The sequence below is a fragment of the Chiloscyllium punctatum genome, chromosome 11, assembly GCF_047496795.1.
Source record: "Chiloscyllium punctatum isolate Juve2018m chromosome 11, sChiPun1.3, whole genome shotgun sequence".
Lineage (NCBI taxonomy): Eukaryota > Metazoa > Chordata > Chondrichthyes > Orectolobiformes > Hemiscylliidae > Chiloscyllium > Chiloscyllium punctatum.
The window spans coordinates 97,725,319-97,738,129 of NC_092749.1; the positions used below are offsets into that span (position 1 = coordinate 97,725,319).

The following is a 12,811-nucleotide window of genomic DNA, read 5'->3' on the forward strand; positions in this document are numbered from 1 at the left end:
TTACGGTTGGAGGGGTGGGGTCTGAGGGCGGAGGTGCAGGATGTGGACGAGATGCGTTGGAGGGCATCTTTAACCACGTGGGAAGGGAAATTGCGGTCTCTAAAGAAGGAGGCCATCTGGTGTGTTCTATGGTGGAACTGGTCCTCCTGGGAGCAGATACGGCGGAGGCGGAGAAATTGGGAATACGGGATGGCATTTTTGCAAGAGATGGGGCGGGAAGAGGTATAATCCAGGTAGCTGTGGGAGTTGGTGGGTTTGTAAAAAATGTCAGCGTCAAGTCAGTCGTCATTAATGGAGATGGAGAGGTCCAGGAAGGGGAGGGAGGTGTCAGAGATGGTCCAGGTAAATTTAAGGTCAGGGTGGAATGTGTTTGTGAAGTTGATGAATTGCTCAACCTCCTCGCGGGAGCACGAGGTGACGCCAATGCAGTCATCAATGAAGCGGAGGAAGAGGTGGGGAGTGGTGCCGGTGTAATTATGGAAGATCAACTGTTCTACATAGCCAACAAAGAGACAGGCATAGCTGGGGCCCATTCATGTGCCCATGGCTACGCCTTTGGTCTGGAGGAAGTGGGAGGATTCAAAGGAGAAATTGTTAAGGGTGAGGACCAGTTTGGCCAAACGAATGAGTGTGTCAGTGGAAGGGTACTGTTGGGGACGTCTGGAGAGGAAAAAACGGAGGGCTTGGAGGCCCTGGTCATGGCGGATGGAGGTGTAGAGGGATTGGATATCCATGGTAAAGATGAGGTGTTGGGGGCCGGGGAAACAGAAGTCTTGGAGGAGGTGGAGGGCATGGGTGGTGTCTCGAACGTATGTGGGGAGTTTCTGGACTGGGGGGATAGGACAGTGTCAAGGTAGGTAGAGATGAGTTCAGTGGGGCAGGAGCATGTTGATACAATGGGTCGGCCAGGGTGGTCAGGCTTGTGGATCTTGGGAAGGAGGTAGAACCAGGCAGTGCAGGGCTCCCGGACTATGAGGTTGGAAGCTGTGGGTGGGAGATCTCCTGAGGTGATGAGGTTCTGTATGGTCTGGGAGATGATGGTTTGGTGATGGGGGGGTGGGGTCATGGTCGAGGGGGCAGTAGGAAGAGGTGTCCTCGAGTTGGTGTTTGGCTTCAGCGGTGTAGAGGTCAATTCCTCCCCCCCCACGCATTTCTCCTCCCCACCACCCCCCCTCTCCCCCCCCACCCCGGACCTGCCTCACTGTCTTCTAGGGAAGACAATTTCACACTCTCAAATCAGAAGGAAATTTTTGTCATCTGTCTTCAGTTGGAAACCCCTTATTTTTAAGCCATGCCCCCCAGTTCCAATCTCTACTACAAAGAGAAGCAATTTTGTCAAGTGCATAAGCTTTCACACATTCCATATGTTGGTTAAAATTGACCTACTCACTGAAAGTAAGCACTTCCATTGTGACTCAAGAGATTACAGTTCTACACCACTACCCCTAACAATGCATCATATTATAAAGAAGTCATTATGATTGACAACAATCCAAAGATATGTTCATTTGATTTCCTGCTGGAGGGTGAAATATTTACACAACATCAAAAGGAAACACACGTCAGACATAGACAGCAGAGATCATGTGAATCCTTACAGTATAATGGCAGTAGGAGCAAACTTAAGAGGGAAATCATGAGGGCAAAAGGGGAATGTGAGATAGCTTTGGCAAATAGGGCTAAGGAGAATCCAAAGGGATTTTATAAATATATTAAGAACAAAAGGGTAATGAGGGAGCGAATAGGGCCCCTCAAAGATCAACAAGGCAACCTATGTGTGGAACCGCAGGAAATGGGGAGGTGCTACATGAGTATTTCGCAGCAATGTTTACTGTGGAGATGGACATGGAAGATAGGAATGTGGGGAAATAGATAGCGACAACTTGAAAAATGTCCATATTACAGAGGCGGTGGTGCTGGACATCTTAAAACTCATAAAAATGAATAAATCCCTAGGAATTGATCCCCTAAAACTCTGTGGGAAGCTAGGGAAGTGATTGTTGGGCCCCTGGCTGAGATATTTGGATCATCAGTAGTGACAGGTGAAGTGCCGGAAGACTGGAGGTTGGCTAACGTGGTGCCACTATTTAAAAAACTTGTAAGGAAAAGTTTGGAACTGTAGACTGGTGAGCCTGACATTGGTGATGGGCAAATTGTTGGAGGGAATCCTGAAGGACAGGATTTACATATATTTGGAAAGTCAAGGAATAATTAGGGATAGTCAACAATGCTTTGTGTGTGGGAAATCATGTCTCATAAACGTGATTGAGTTTTTAGAAGAAGTAACTAAGAGGATAGAGAGTGGTGGTGGAGGGTTGCTTTTCAGACTGGAGGCATATGACCAGTGGTGTGCCACAAGGATCGGTGCTGGGTCCACAGCTTTTCATCATTTATATAAACGATTTGGGTGTGAACATAGGAGGTATAGTTAGTAAGTTTGCAGATGACACCAAAATTGGAGGTGTAGTGGACAGTGAAAAAGGTTACCTCAGAGTACAACAGGATCTTGATTAGTTGGGCCACTGAGGAGTGGCAGATGGAGTTTAATTCAGAAAAATGTGAGGTGCTGCATTTTGGAAAGGCAAATCAGAGCAGGACATATACACTTAATGGTAAGGTCCTGGGGAGTGTTACTGAACAAAGAGACCTTGGAGTGGAGGCTTACAGATCCTTGAAAGTTGAGTTGCAGGTAGATAGGATAGTAAAGGCGGCGTTAGGTGTGTTTTTCTTTATTAGTCAGACCATTGACTTTGGGAGTTGGAGGTCACATTGCAGCTGTATAGGGCATTGGTTAGGCCACTTTTGAAATATTGTGTGCAATTCTAGTCTCCCTCCTCTTGGAAGGATGTTGTGAAACTTGAAAGGGTTCAGAAAAGATTTACAAGGACGTTGCAAGGGTTGGTGGATTATGAACTATAGGGAGAGGCTGAACAGGCTGGGACTATTTTTCCTGGAGCATAGGAGGCTGAGTGGTCACCTTACAGAGGTTTATAAAATCATGATGGGCATGGATAGAGTAAATAGACAAGGTGTTTCCCCTGGGGTGGAGGAGTCCAGAACTAGAGGCATAGGTTTAGGGTGAGAGGGGAAACATTTAAAAGGGATTTCAAAGGCAACTTTTGCACACAGAGGGTGGTGCGTGTGTGGAATGAGCTGCCAGAGGAAATGGTGGAGGCTGGCACAATTACAATATTTAAAAGGCATCTTCGTGGGCATATGAATAGGAAGGGTTTTGAGGGATACGGGCCAAGTGCTGTCAAATGGGACTAGATTAGATTAGGATATCCGATCTGCATGGAAGAGTTGGACCGAAGGGTCTGTTTCTGTGCTGTGCATCTCTATGACTCTAAGTAACACCAGAATAAATGTAACAAAGTAGAAAAGTATTCTGGTGTAGCACTTCTTACTGGCTGAGCACAGATCTTAAAAGGAAAGAGAGGAGGAATTATTTCAACGAACTATAACATGCTGTACAACACAGAGAAAGAGAGAAATGTGACTGAAAAAAATGTTTCCAGTGAGATCTGTCAAATGCTCTTCTTTTTTAATATACTGTGGAATTGATATACAACCCAGCCCTTTTCATCGGATCAAATCAGGATCTTCTCTACAGACCAGCCTTCAGGCTTTTTCCCCAGGCAGAAATAGTCATGTACTGCACTTGTACCAAACTTCAGAACACCAACTGCACAGATTTTTCAAGCATTCATAAATAAAGCACAACTGTCTTGTTAAAAAAAAATTAGACATTTCCTTTTAGCTTTCAAAATAAGGAATCAAAATAATTCATTTAAAAGCACTCTACAATTTGATTGCTTAGAATCCCTACAGTGTGGGAGCAGGCTATTTGGCCCATCAAGACCACACCAACCCCACGAAGAGCATCCCACCCAGTAATAGTGTCCCAAACCCTAAGCCAAATCAGTTCTCCAAGCACGGGGAAATACCTGTTTCTAAAGTAAAACTTGGAGCCTTATTCAAATCAACTTTAAAAAGCCTTAGTTGAGCTCTTGTGGCTCAGTAGGAATGTCCCTTCCTCTGGGTCAGAAGGTCTGAGTTTTAAATTCCAACTGTTCCACAGATGTTTCACAACATGTCCTAAAGGTTGATTAAAAGGGTCTAAAAGTGCTTCATTTTGTCTTCTAGATATTTTCTAATCAACCCACCTCAGAAATGTTATGACACATCCTCGAATAAGTGGGAATTGAACCTTGGCCACATGCTCAGAGGTAGGAACACTATCACTATGCCTCAAGACTCCTTAGTTAGTTTTTATTCTAAGCATTTTAATCGCATCAATAAGTACCCAGAAAATAGGTCCTCAAATAGCTTTCTGTTGGCATCCACACGTACCTTTGTTAAACTCAGAATTGGGTGTATTGGAACCAGGTTGTACTTCTGTTCAGTGACCAATAATTTATAACTATCCTAGCCACAAGCTCTTGTGAATTAAAATTTAACATCAACTCTCACTGGTCGGTTAATCTGTTTTCTTTCCCTTCATGTCCTCAAACTCTGTCATTTTCCATCTCAGCTGCTCCTTTAATCACAAGAGCAAAACAATCTAGAATATGGATCTCTATAGTAACAGCGATCACAACTTCATGAGTATTCTCCATCTGAAAAGCAAATACTACTAGCTTGTTGTTCTTTATCTATTCTCCAAACTAAAATCCATTGACAAGTATGACAGAGAAATGCTCCATCTTGTGGTTCAATCAAGAACTGGTGACTGCACCAATCCATTTGGACATCATTGGCACCTACTTCCAAGCCCTCCGTTTTTTTCCTCTCCAGACATCCCCAACAGTACCCTTCCACTGACACTCTCATTCGTTTGGTCGAACTGGTCCTCACCCTTAACAATTTCTCCTTTGAATCCTCCCACTTCCTCCAGACCAAAGGCATAGCCATGGGGACACGTATGGGCCCCAGCTATGCCTGTCTCTTTGTTGGCTATGTAGAACAGTTGATCTTCCGTAATTACACCGGCACCACTCCCCACCTCTTCCCCCGCTTCATTGATGACTGCATTGGCGCCACCTCGTGCTCCTGCGAGGAGGTTGAGCAATTCATCAACTTCACAAACACATTCCACCCTGACCTTAAATTTACCTGGACCATCTCCGACACCTCCCTCCCCTTCCTGGACCTCTCCATCTCCATTAATGACGACCGACTTGACACTGACATTTTTTACAAACCCACCGACGCCCACAGCTACCTGGATTACACCTCTTCCCGCCTCATCTCTTGCAAAAATGCCATCCGGTATTCCCAATTTCTCCGCCTCCGCCGTATCTGCTCCCAGGAGGACCAGTTCCACCACAGAACACACCAGATGGCCTCCTTCTTTAGAGACCGCAATTTCCCTTCCCACGTGGTTAAAGATGCCCTCCAACGCATCTCGTCCACATCCCGCACCTCCGCCCTCAGACCCCACCCCTCCAACCGTAACAAGGACAGAACGCTCCTAGTGCTCACCTTCCACCCTACCAACCTTCGCATAAACCAAAACATCCGCCAACATTTCCGCCACTCCAAAAAGACCCCACCACCAGGGATATATTTCCCTCCCCACCCCTTTCCGCCTTCCGCAAAGACCGTTCCCTCCGTGACTACCTGGTCAGGTCCACGCCCCCCTACAACCCACCCTCCCATCCTGGCACATTCCCCTGCCACCGCAAGAACTGTAAAACCTGTGCCCACACCTCCTCCCTCACCTCTATCCAAGGCCCTAAAGGAGCCTTCCACATCCATCAAAGTTTTACCTGCACATCCACTAATATCATTTATTGCATCCGTTGCTCCCGATGTGGTCTCCTCTACATTGGGGAAACTGGGCGCCTCCTAGCAGAGCGCTTTAGGGAACATCTCCAAGACACCTGCACCAATCAACCAAACCACCCCGTGGCCCAACATTTCAACTCCCCCTCCCACTCTGCCGAGGACATGGAGGTCCTGGGCCTCCTTCACCGCCGCTCCCTCACCACCAGAAGCCTAGAGGAAGAACGCCTCATCTTCCGCCTCGGAACACTTCAACCCCAGGGCATCAATGTGAACTTCAACAGCTTCCTCATTTCCCCTTCCCCCACCTCATCCTAGTTTCAAACTTCCAGTTCAGCACTGTCCCCTTGACTTGTCCGGGCTTGTCCGACCTGCCTATCTTCTTTTCCACCTATCCACTCCACCCTCCCCTCCCTGACCTATCACCTTCATCTCCTCCCCCACTCACCTATTGTACTCTATGCTACTTTCTCCCCACCCCCACCCTCCTCTAGTTTATCTCTCCATGCTTCAGGCTCACTGCCTTTATTCCTGATGAAGGGCTTTTGCCCGAAACGTCGATTTCGAAGCTATTTGGATGCTGCCTGAACTGCTGTGCTCTTCCAGCACCACTAATCCAGAATTTGGTTTCTAGCATCTGCAGTTATTGTTTTTACCTACTTCCAATAATCAAACTTATTGCTTTTAAGCATGAATAAAGAGAGATACTGGGACACAGTATTTTAATTTTATTGACCTATATAATATAGCAAACCTAAAGAGTAGTCCGTTAACAAGAAAACCTAAAACATTTTGCTTACCTCCACATCTGCAAGAGCTGGTTGGTTGGTCCTTGATGGCTGTTTGGTCCGAGGGCCTTTAAGAGGTCTTTTGGGTGACAGTACTTTCTGTTTGGGAATCATTTTATTGCTGCTTGTCACAGTGGAATAAAACAGTTTCCTTACATTTGCACACTGTACATAATTTAGAGATTGCCAATGCAGCATTTGCACAAAAGCTTTTGGGTTTAGAGACTGTGGTACCAGCCTATAGTCTGGTGATCTTCCATCTTGACCTTTCCATGGGCAGCACAGAGCATTTCTTTGAAAATTGCTATAGGGCCTAATCCCAAGGAGTGGAACAGTTCTCAGAGAGGATCGCAAACAGGAAGTTCTTTTCATCAAATGTGCAGATAGTTCCAAAATTCTGAGCAATCTGACAGTCATGGTTAGTGGACAGTCAATCTAAAGTGGGAAAAAATTTTTTTTTGGAGAATTTATATTCATCACAATGGAAGCATTATTACTGTTTCTTATCACTTCTCTCACATGAGCTATCATTATTCATCTGTATTTGAAAAGTCAAATCCTCGTCAAAGTAGGAGATAAAAACTGTGTTATTGATACAAATCAATTAATTGCTCTAATCTGCCGAGAAAGCACTTAGTGTATTATATTTAAATTAGGCCTAAAAGGATTATTAACTATCTGCCTTTCTCTGATATCATCATGCCATCATTTACCCAATCATATAAGCTAAAAATATCTGATTTAAATAGTAACCATCTTGCAGGAATGCAAAGTAAAATCCCGATCTATTATAAATCAGTTCCAAGTGCCACTTGCTTGTGCTGACAAAATAAATTGAATACAATGTTACTATGAGATTGCTGGATTTTCACCATTTTCCTGTGAAAACTGGAAGCCACCAGCCTTGTTCACTGTATACTGTATTTCTGCAGATCATTTTCAATATAGCATAATCAGGAGTGTGACTGACAGGGTGAATGTGCAAATATATATTTTAGAACATAGAACATTACAGCACAGTACAGGCCCTTCGGCCCTCAATGTGAAACCAATCTGAAGCGCATCTAACCTACACTATTCCATTCTCGTCCACATGCCTATCCTATGACCAATTAAATGTCTGTAAAGTTGGAGAGTCTACAACTGCTGCAGGCAGTGCATTCCACACCACTACTACTACTCTGAGTAAAGAAACTATCTCTGACATCAGTCCTTTATCTATCACCCCTCAATTTGAAGCTATGCCGCCTCGTGCTAGCCATCACCATCCGAGGGAAAAGGCTCTCACTGTCCACCTGATCTAACCCTCTGATTATCTTATATGTCTCAGTTAAGTCTTTCAACCTCCTTCTCCCTAACGAAAAAGCCTCAAGTCCCTCAACCATTCCTCGTAAGACCTTCCCTACGTACCAGGCAACACTCTAATAAACCTCCTCTGAACCCTTCCCAAAGCTCCCACATCCTTCCTGTAATGCGGTGACCAGAACTGTACACAATACTCCAAGTGCAACTGCACCAGAGTTTTGTACAGCTGCAGCATGACCTCATGGTTCCGAAACTCGATCCCTCTAATAATAAAAGCTAACACACCATATGCCTTCTAAACAGCCCTATCTATGTGCATGGACACCGAGATCTCTCTGCGCATCTACACTACTAAGAATCTGACCATTCTTGTTATTCCTTCCAAAGTGAATCATCTTACACTTTTCCGCATTAAATTCCATTTTTCACCTCTCAGCCCAGCTCTGCAGCTTACCTATGTGCCTCTGTAACCTACAACATTCTTCAGCACTATCATAACTATACTGACCTTAGTGTCATCCTCAAATTTACTAACCCATCCTTCTACGCCCTCATCCAAGTTGTTTATAAAAATGACAAACAGCAGTGGACCCAAAACAGATCCCTGCGGTACACCACTAGTAACTGTCTTCCTTCCAGCTAACCAATTTCTGATCCAAACTGCTAAATCGCCCTCAATCCCATGCCTCCGTATTTTGTGCAGTAGCCTATCATGGGGAACCTTATCAAACATCTTATTGAAATCCATATACACATCAACAGCTTTACCCTCATCCACCTGTTTGGTCACCTTCTCAAAGAAATCAATAAGGTTTGTGAGGCATGACCTACCCTTCACAAAACCACATTGACTATCCTTAATCAACTTATTCCTATCAAGATAATTTCCAACACTATCCACAATCGAAGTAAGGTTCATTGGTCTCTAATCACCAGGGTTGTCTCTACTCCCCTTCTTGAACAAGGGAACAACATTTGCTATATTCCAGTCTTCTCGCACTATTCCTGTAGACATGGCGACATAAAGATCAAAGCCAAAGGCTTAGCAATCTCCTCCCCTGGCTTCCCAGAGAATCCTTGGATAAATCCCATCCTGCCCAGGGGATTTATCTATTTTCAGAAATTCTGGAAAGTGTAACACCTCCCTCCTTGTGAACCTCAATTCCATCTAGTCTAATAGCTTAATTAGATACTTTTTGATACAGTAATGAAAATGTATAACTAAAATCACATGATCAACAAAATTAAGATTACAGAACTATGGAACTATACTAAATTAATGGAACAGTAAAAAATATTGGAAAGAAAAGAGAAAATGGGGATGAAGTGGAATTACAGTATTACCTCTAAGAACTTGTACCAGTCTTTCTTGTTAAGTAGTAGAAGCTAAGCTATAGTTAGTTACTCTATTTAAAAGTAGCCAAAATATAATGTTTTATGTGGTTTTACAGAACAGGGTAATCTGTACATACCAGATAAGCATAATTTCAGTTTTAAGGACTGGAGCTGTTGGTGGTAAATTTCTTCAGTTCTCGACAAGGACATTGAAATTAGCATCAGTACAATCATAGAACTGAGTGGCCACTTTCAAAACAAAAGAAAACATAGAAGTTAGACCCAAATTTATGAATTCAATAAATCTAGGCCCCCCCATTTTTAAACCACTTCATCGACTGACAGAAGCAACATTGACTGTAGTCATGTAACTTATACAGTATCCTTTCCGACTGGATGAATGTAATGAGAAGCTCCAAGGAAATTTAAAGAGTCACATTACTTCAGATAGTCCAGTTTTAAAGAGATTTTTTAGCAATGCACAAAATAAACTTGAAAAATTAATTAATTTTAATTACTGGATTTGTCAACATATGCTCACAATGTATTGCTGAAATCTTAATTGCTCAAAATGCAAATATACTATCTCGGGTATTGGTTTTGATAGAAACAGAAGGAGCAAAATTCTTGAGAGAGGAAAAATAAAAGCTAGCAATGACCAAGTAGCAGAAACAGAGGAGAGAGAGGATAAGGATCAAAAGGAAATCAAAATAACGGGGTTGGCTCTGGAGGGGTCAAGAAGTGGACATACAAATGGACAATGTTGAAACATAAATTAAGCAGCATGGAAGAGATTAGCAGGAATACACTGAGGTCATTAACAAATACAACAATAACCCCTGCATTTATAAAAATGCCTTAATATAATAAAGCATCCCAAGATATCTTACAGTAACATTTTAAAACAAAATATGGCACTGAGCCACATAAGATGATATGAGGGTTATGGTCAAAGAGGCAGATTTAATACATGTCCTGAGGATGAAGAGAGGTAGAGCTGATAGGTTCTGTCATTTCTTCTCTAAACCGAAGACCTTGGTAGCCAAAGGTATAGTTACCAATTCTGGCTCAATTAAAATTAGAGATGAGTAAGAAACTAAATGGGAATTCCCACCTTGGTGTCCTCCTACTTCTCATCTGCTAAATATCTAACAGACAATTTAAACCATTTAGAAACAGTAAAGTGGGTCAAGACAAATGTGGTGAGGTAGACTGACACTGCCCAGATTTACAATGTGCTTTCTGATGGTATCGTCCAGGGAAAGTATGCAGGAATGAAATATGAGGGGCCAAGGATAGATCCCAGAGGCATTATCACAACAAAAGGCATGTGAAGTGAGGTTTCTTGATGAAGAAAGCATGGTGTAATTATTGTGATAAGTAGTATTGATTTAACTAGGTCTGATAAGTCTGATCATAACTGTTGCTATTGATGTGCATTTGCTGTGAAATGAAAAGTTCAACAATTTATATCTGGTCTGTCTGATCAAGTATTTTCACAGTCTGCCTTTATCAAGAAATTGAAGTATACAAGGAAAATATACAACTATTAGATCATAAGGCCTGTTGTTAAAACTGTGGTCTATGTCATCATTTACTGGACATTGCAGATTTACCCCACTTTGGAAAAGATTCAAACAACTTTGAGTGATTAGTACAGCTATATCCAAGAGAAAATACAAGGTAAAATCTGCCAGTTGTATCAGATATTTTATAAAAACTATTCTCCACAAGATGTTTTACACGCTTACTGAAGTGCAGCAAATAACTCATTGATATGCTAAGTTTGGTGCCCCCACTACACCAATTGCAATCCCCTTACAGGGAAATGATTAATAAGTAGCACAACATTTAAATTAAAAAACACTTCTTGCAAACTGTTTAATTATTAAAAAGTCACAGAAAATTGCTTATTTTGCTGTTCAGCAAGTCATCACAGTGTCATTTTGATATCAAAAGATATGTTGCTTCAGCTCTCATCTTCACTAATCTCTCTTCAATGATGTTGTAAAAGTTTTTTTTGTACTTGTGCTAATTCACTTTATTATTCTATTTCTCTCTACCAAAATGGAACAGATTGATAGGACACCCAGAACCAAAGAGATTGTTAATAGTGGTGAAGACTAAATAGAGATGTAGAATGGGTGTAAACAAAGGTGAAAAGAAGATGGTCCACTCTTTTGACAGCAAAGTCAAAGACATGACTCTGTGTTGTGCACATGGGAAAAGATGGGTTACACAAGAAAAACCAAAGACAAAGCGATTATACTGTAAAGGTACAGAATTTAATACTGAATCCTAAAATCTTTAAGTGCCTAAGCAGAAAATGAGGTATCTAACTTGCATTGTGCTTCTTTGGGATACAGAAGCAGGCCCAAGTCAAATGTATGCTTGGGAGCACGTTGATCTATTGAAGTGACCAGCAACTGGAAGGTGGAGGCTATTCTTACAAACGGGGAGGTGTTCCACAAAATAGTAATGTGGTCTACGTTTGGTCTTGCTAATGTTAAGGAGATAGCACTGTGAGCAGCAAATAGACTAAATTGAAATAAGAAAGCCACTGATTTTATTACCAAGAGAATAATGTTGTCCAAAAAAAAAGTGGCTGGGCAAAGACCTCAGTGATATCTCAAATAAATATATGCCAGTATATCATTCCCCACAGCAATGCATACAAGAAGTGACTCTATGGACTTTGCTGCTGCTTTGTGAGAGAGGAAACACATGAGTGTAAGGGCAAGTGACAGAGCGCGCGTGCGCAGTCGGTTGGGAGCTACGGGGAAAGGTTCCGGTGGATCCAATTGCAACTAATTCCCAGGTCAACAAAAACAACATCACCCAGGCTGCCTTCTCACACCACCACCATCCCTTGGTGATCGGCAACACCTTTCTTCGTTCACGCACCTCAATCACTGATCTCTTCCTCACGGTCCCTAATCGCCATCCTCACACTCAGTCAGTTCTGAAACCTCCTACCCACGCTCGCGCTTTTCCCCAGCTCGCCCCTCAATTCGCGCACGCGCAATGGGCCTCGGTTTCGCTCGCGCTTTTCCCCAGCTCGCCCCTCAATTCGCGCACGCGCAGTGGGCCTCGGTTTCACTCGCGCTTTTCCCCAGCTCGCCCCTCAATTCGCGCACGCGCAGTGGGCCTCGGTTTCACACGCGCTTTTCCCCAGCTCGCCCCTCAATTCGCGCACGCGCAGTGGGCCTCGGTTTCTCTCGCGCTTTTCCCCAGCTCGCCCCTCAATTCGCGCACGCGCACTGGGCCTCGGTTTCACTTTTCCCCAGATTCTGGATTAGAGTGGTGCTGGAAGAGCACAGCAGTTCAGGCAGCATCCGAGGAGCAGTAAAATCGACGTTTCGGGCAAGAGTCCTTCATCAGGAATAAAGGCAGAGAGCCTGAAGGGTGGAGAGATAAGCTAGAGGAGGGTGGAGAGATAAGCTAGAGGAGGGTGGGGGGAAAGTAGCAAAGAGTACAATGGGTGAGTGGGGAAGGGGATAAAGGTGATAGGTCAGGGAGGAGAGGGTGGAGTGGATAGGTGGAAAAGAAGATAGGCAGGTAGGACAAGTCCAGACAAGTCATGGGGACAGTTACTG

The 12,811-nt window shown here is 43.5% G+C and overlaps 1 protein-coding gene across 7 annotated transcripts in view; it reads right to left on the bottom strand.

Moving 5' to 3' along the window:
* The window catches only part of rmnd1 (required for meiotic nuclear division 1 homolog), an 84,065-nt gene extending 71,262 nt beyond the window's left edge, over nt 1–12,803 (bottom strand). The window contains exons 1-3 of one of the 7 annotated variants that reach the window (XM_072581364.1): nt 12,120–12,803; nt 9,353–9,464; nt 6,588–7,010 (exon numbers count right to left, since the gene is read on the bottom strand). In XM_072581364.1, coding sequence (XP_072437465.1) covers nt 6,588–6,992 — 405 coding nt within the window. In that variant the 5' untranslated portion in view covers nt 6,993–7,010; nt 9,353–9,464; nt 12,120–12,803. The other 6 variants (XM_072581359.1, XM_072581360.1, XM_072581362.1 and 3 more) reach the window with 6 other exon arrangements.
* Between the last annotated feature and the right edge of the window lie 8 nt (nt 12,804–12,811).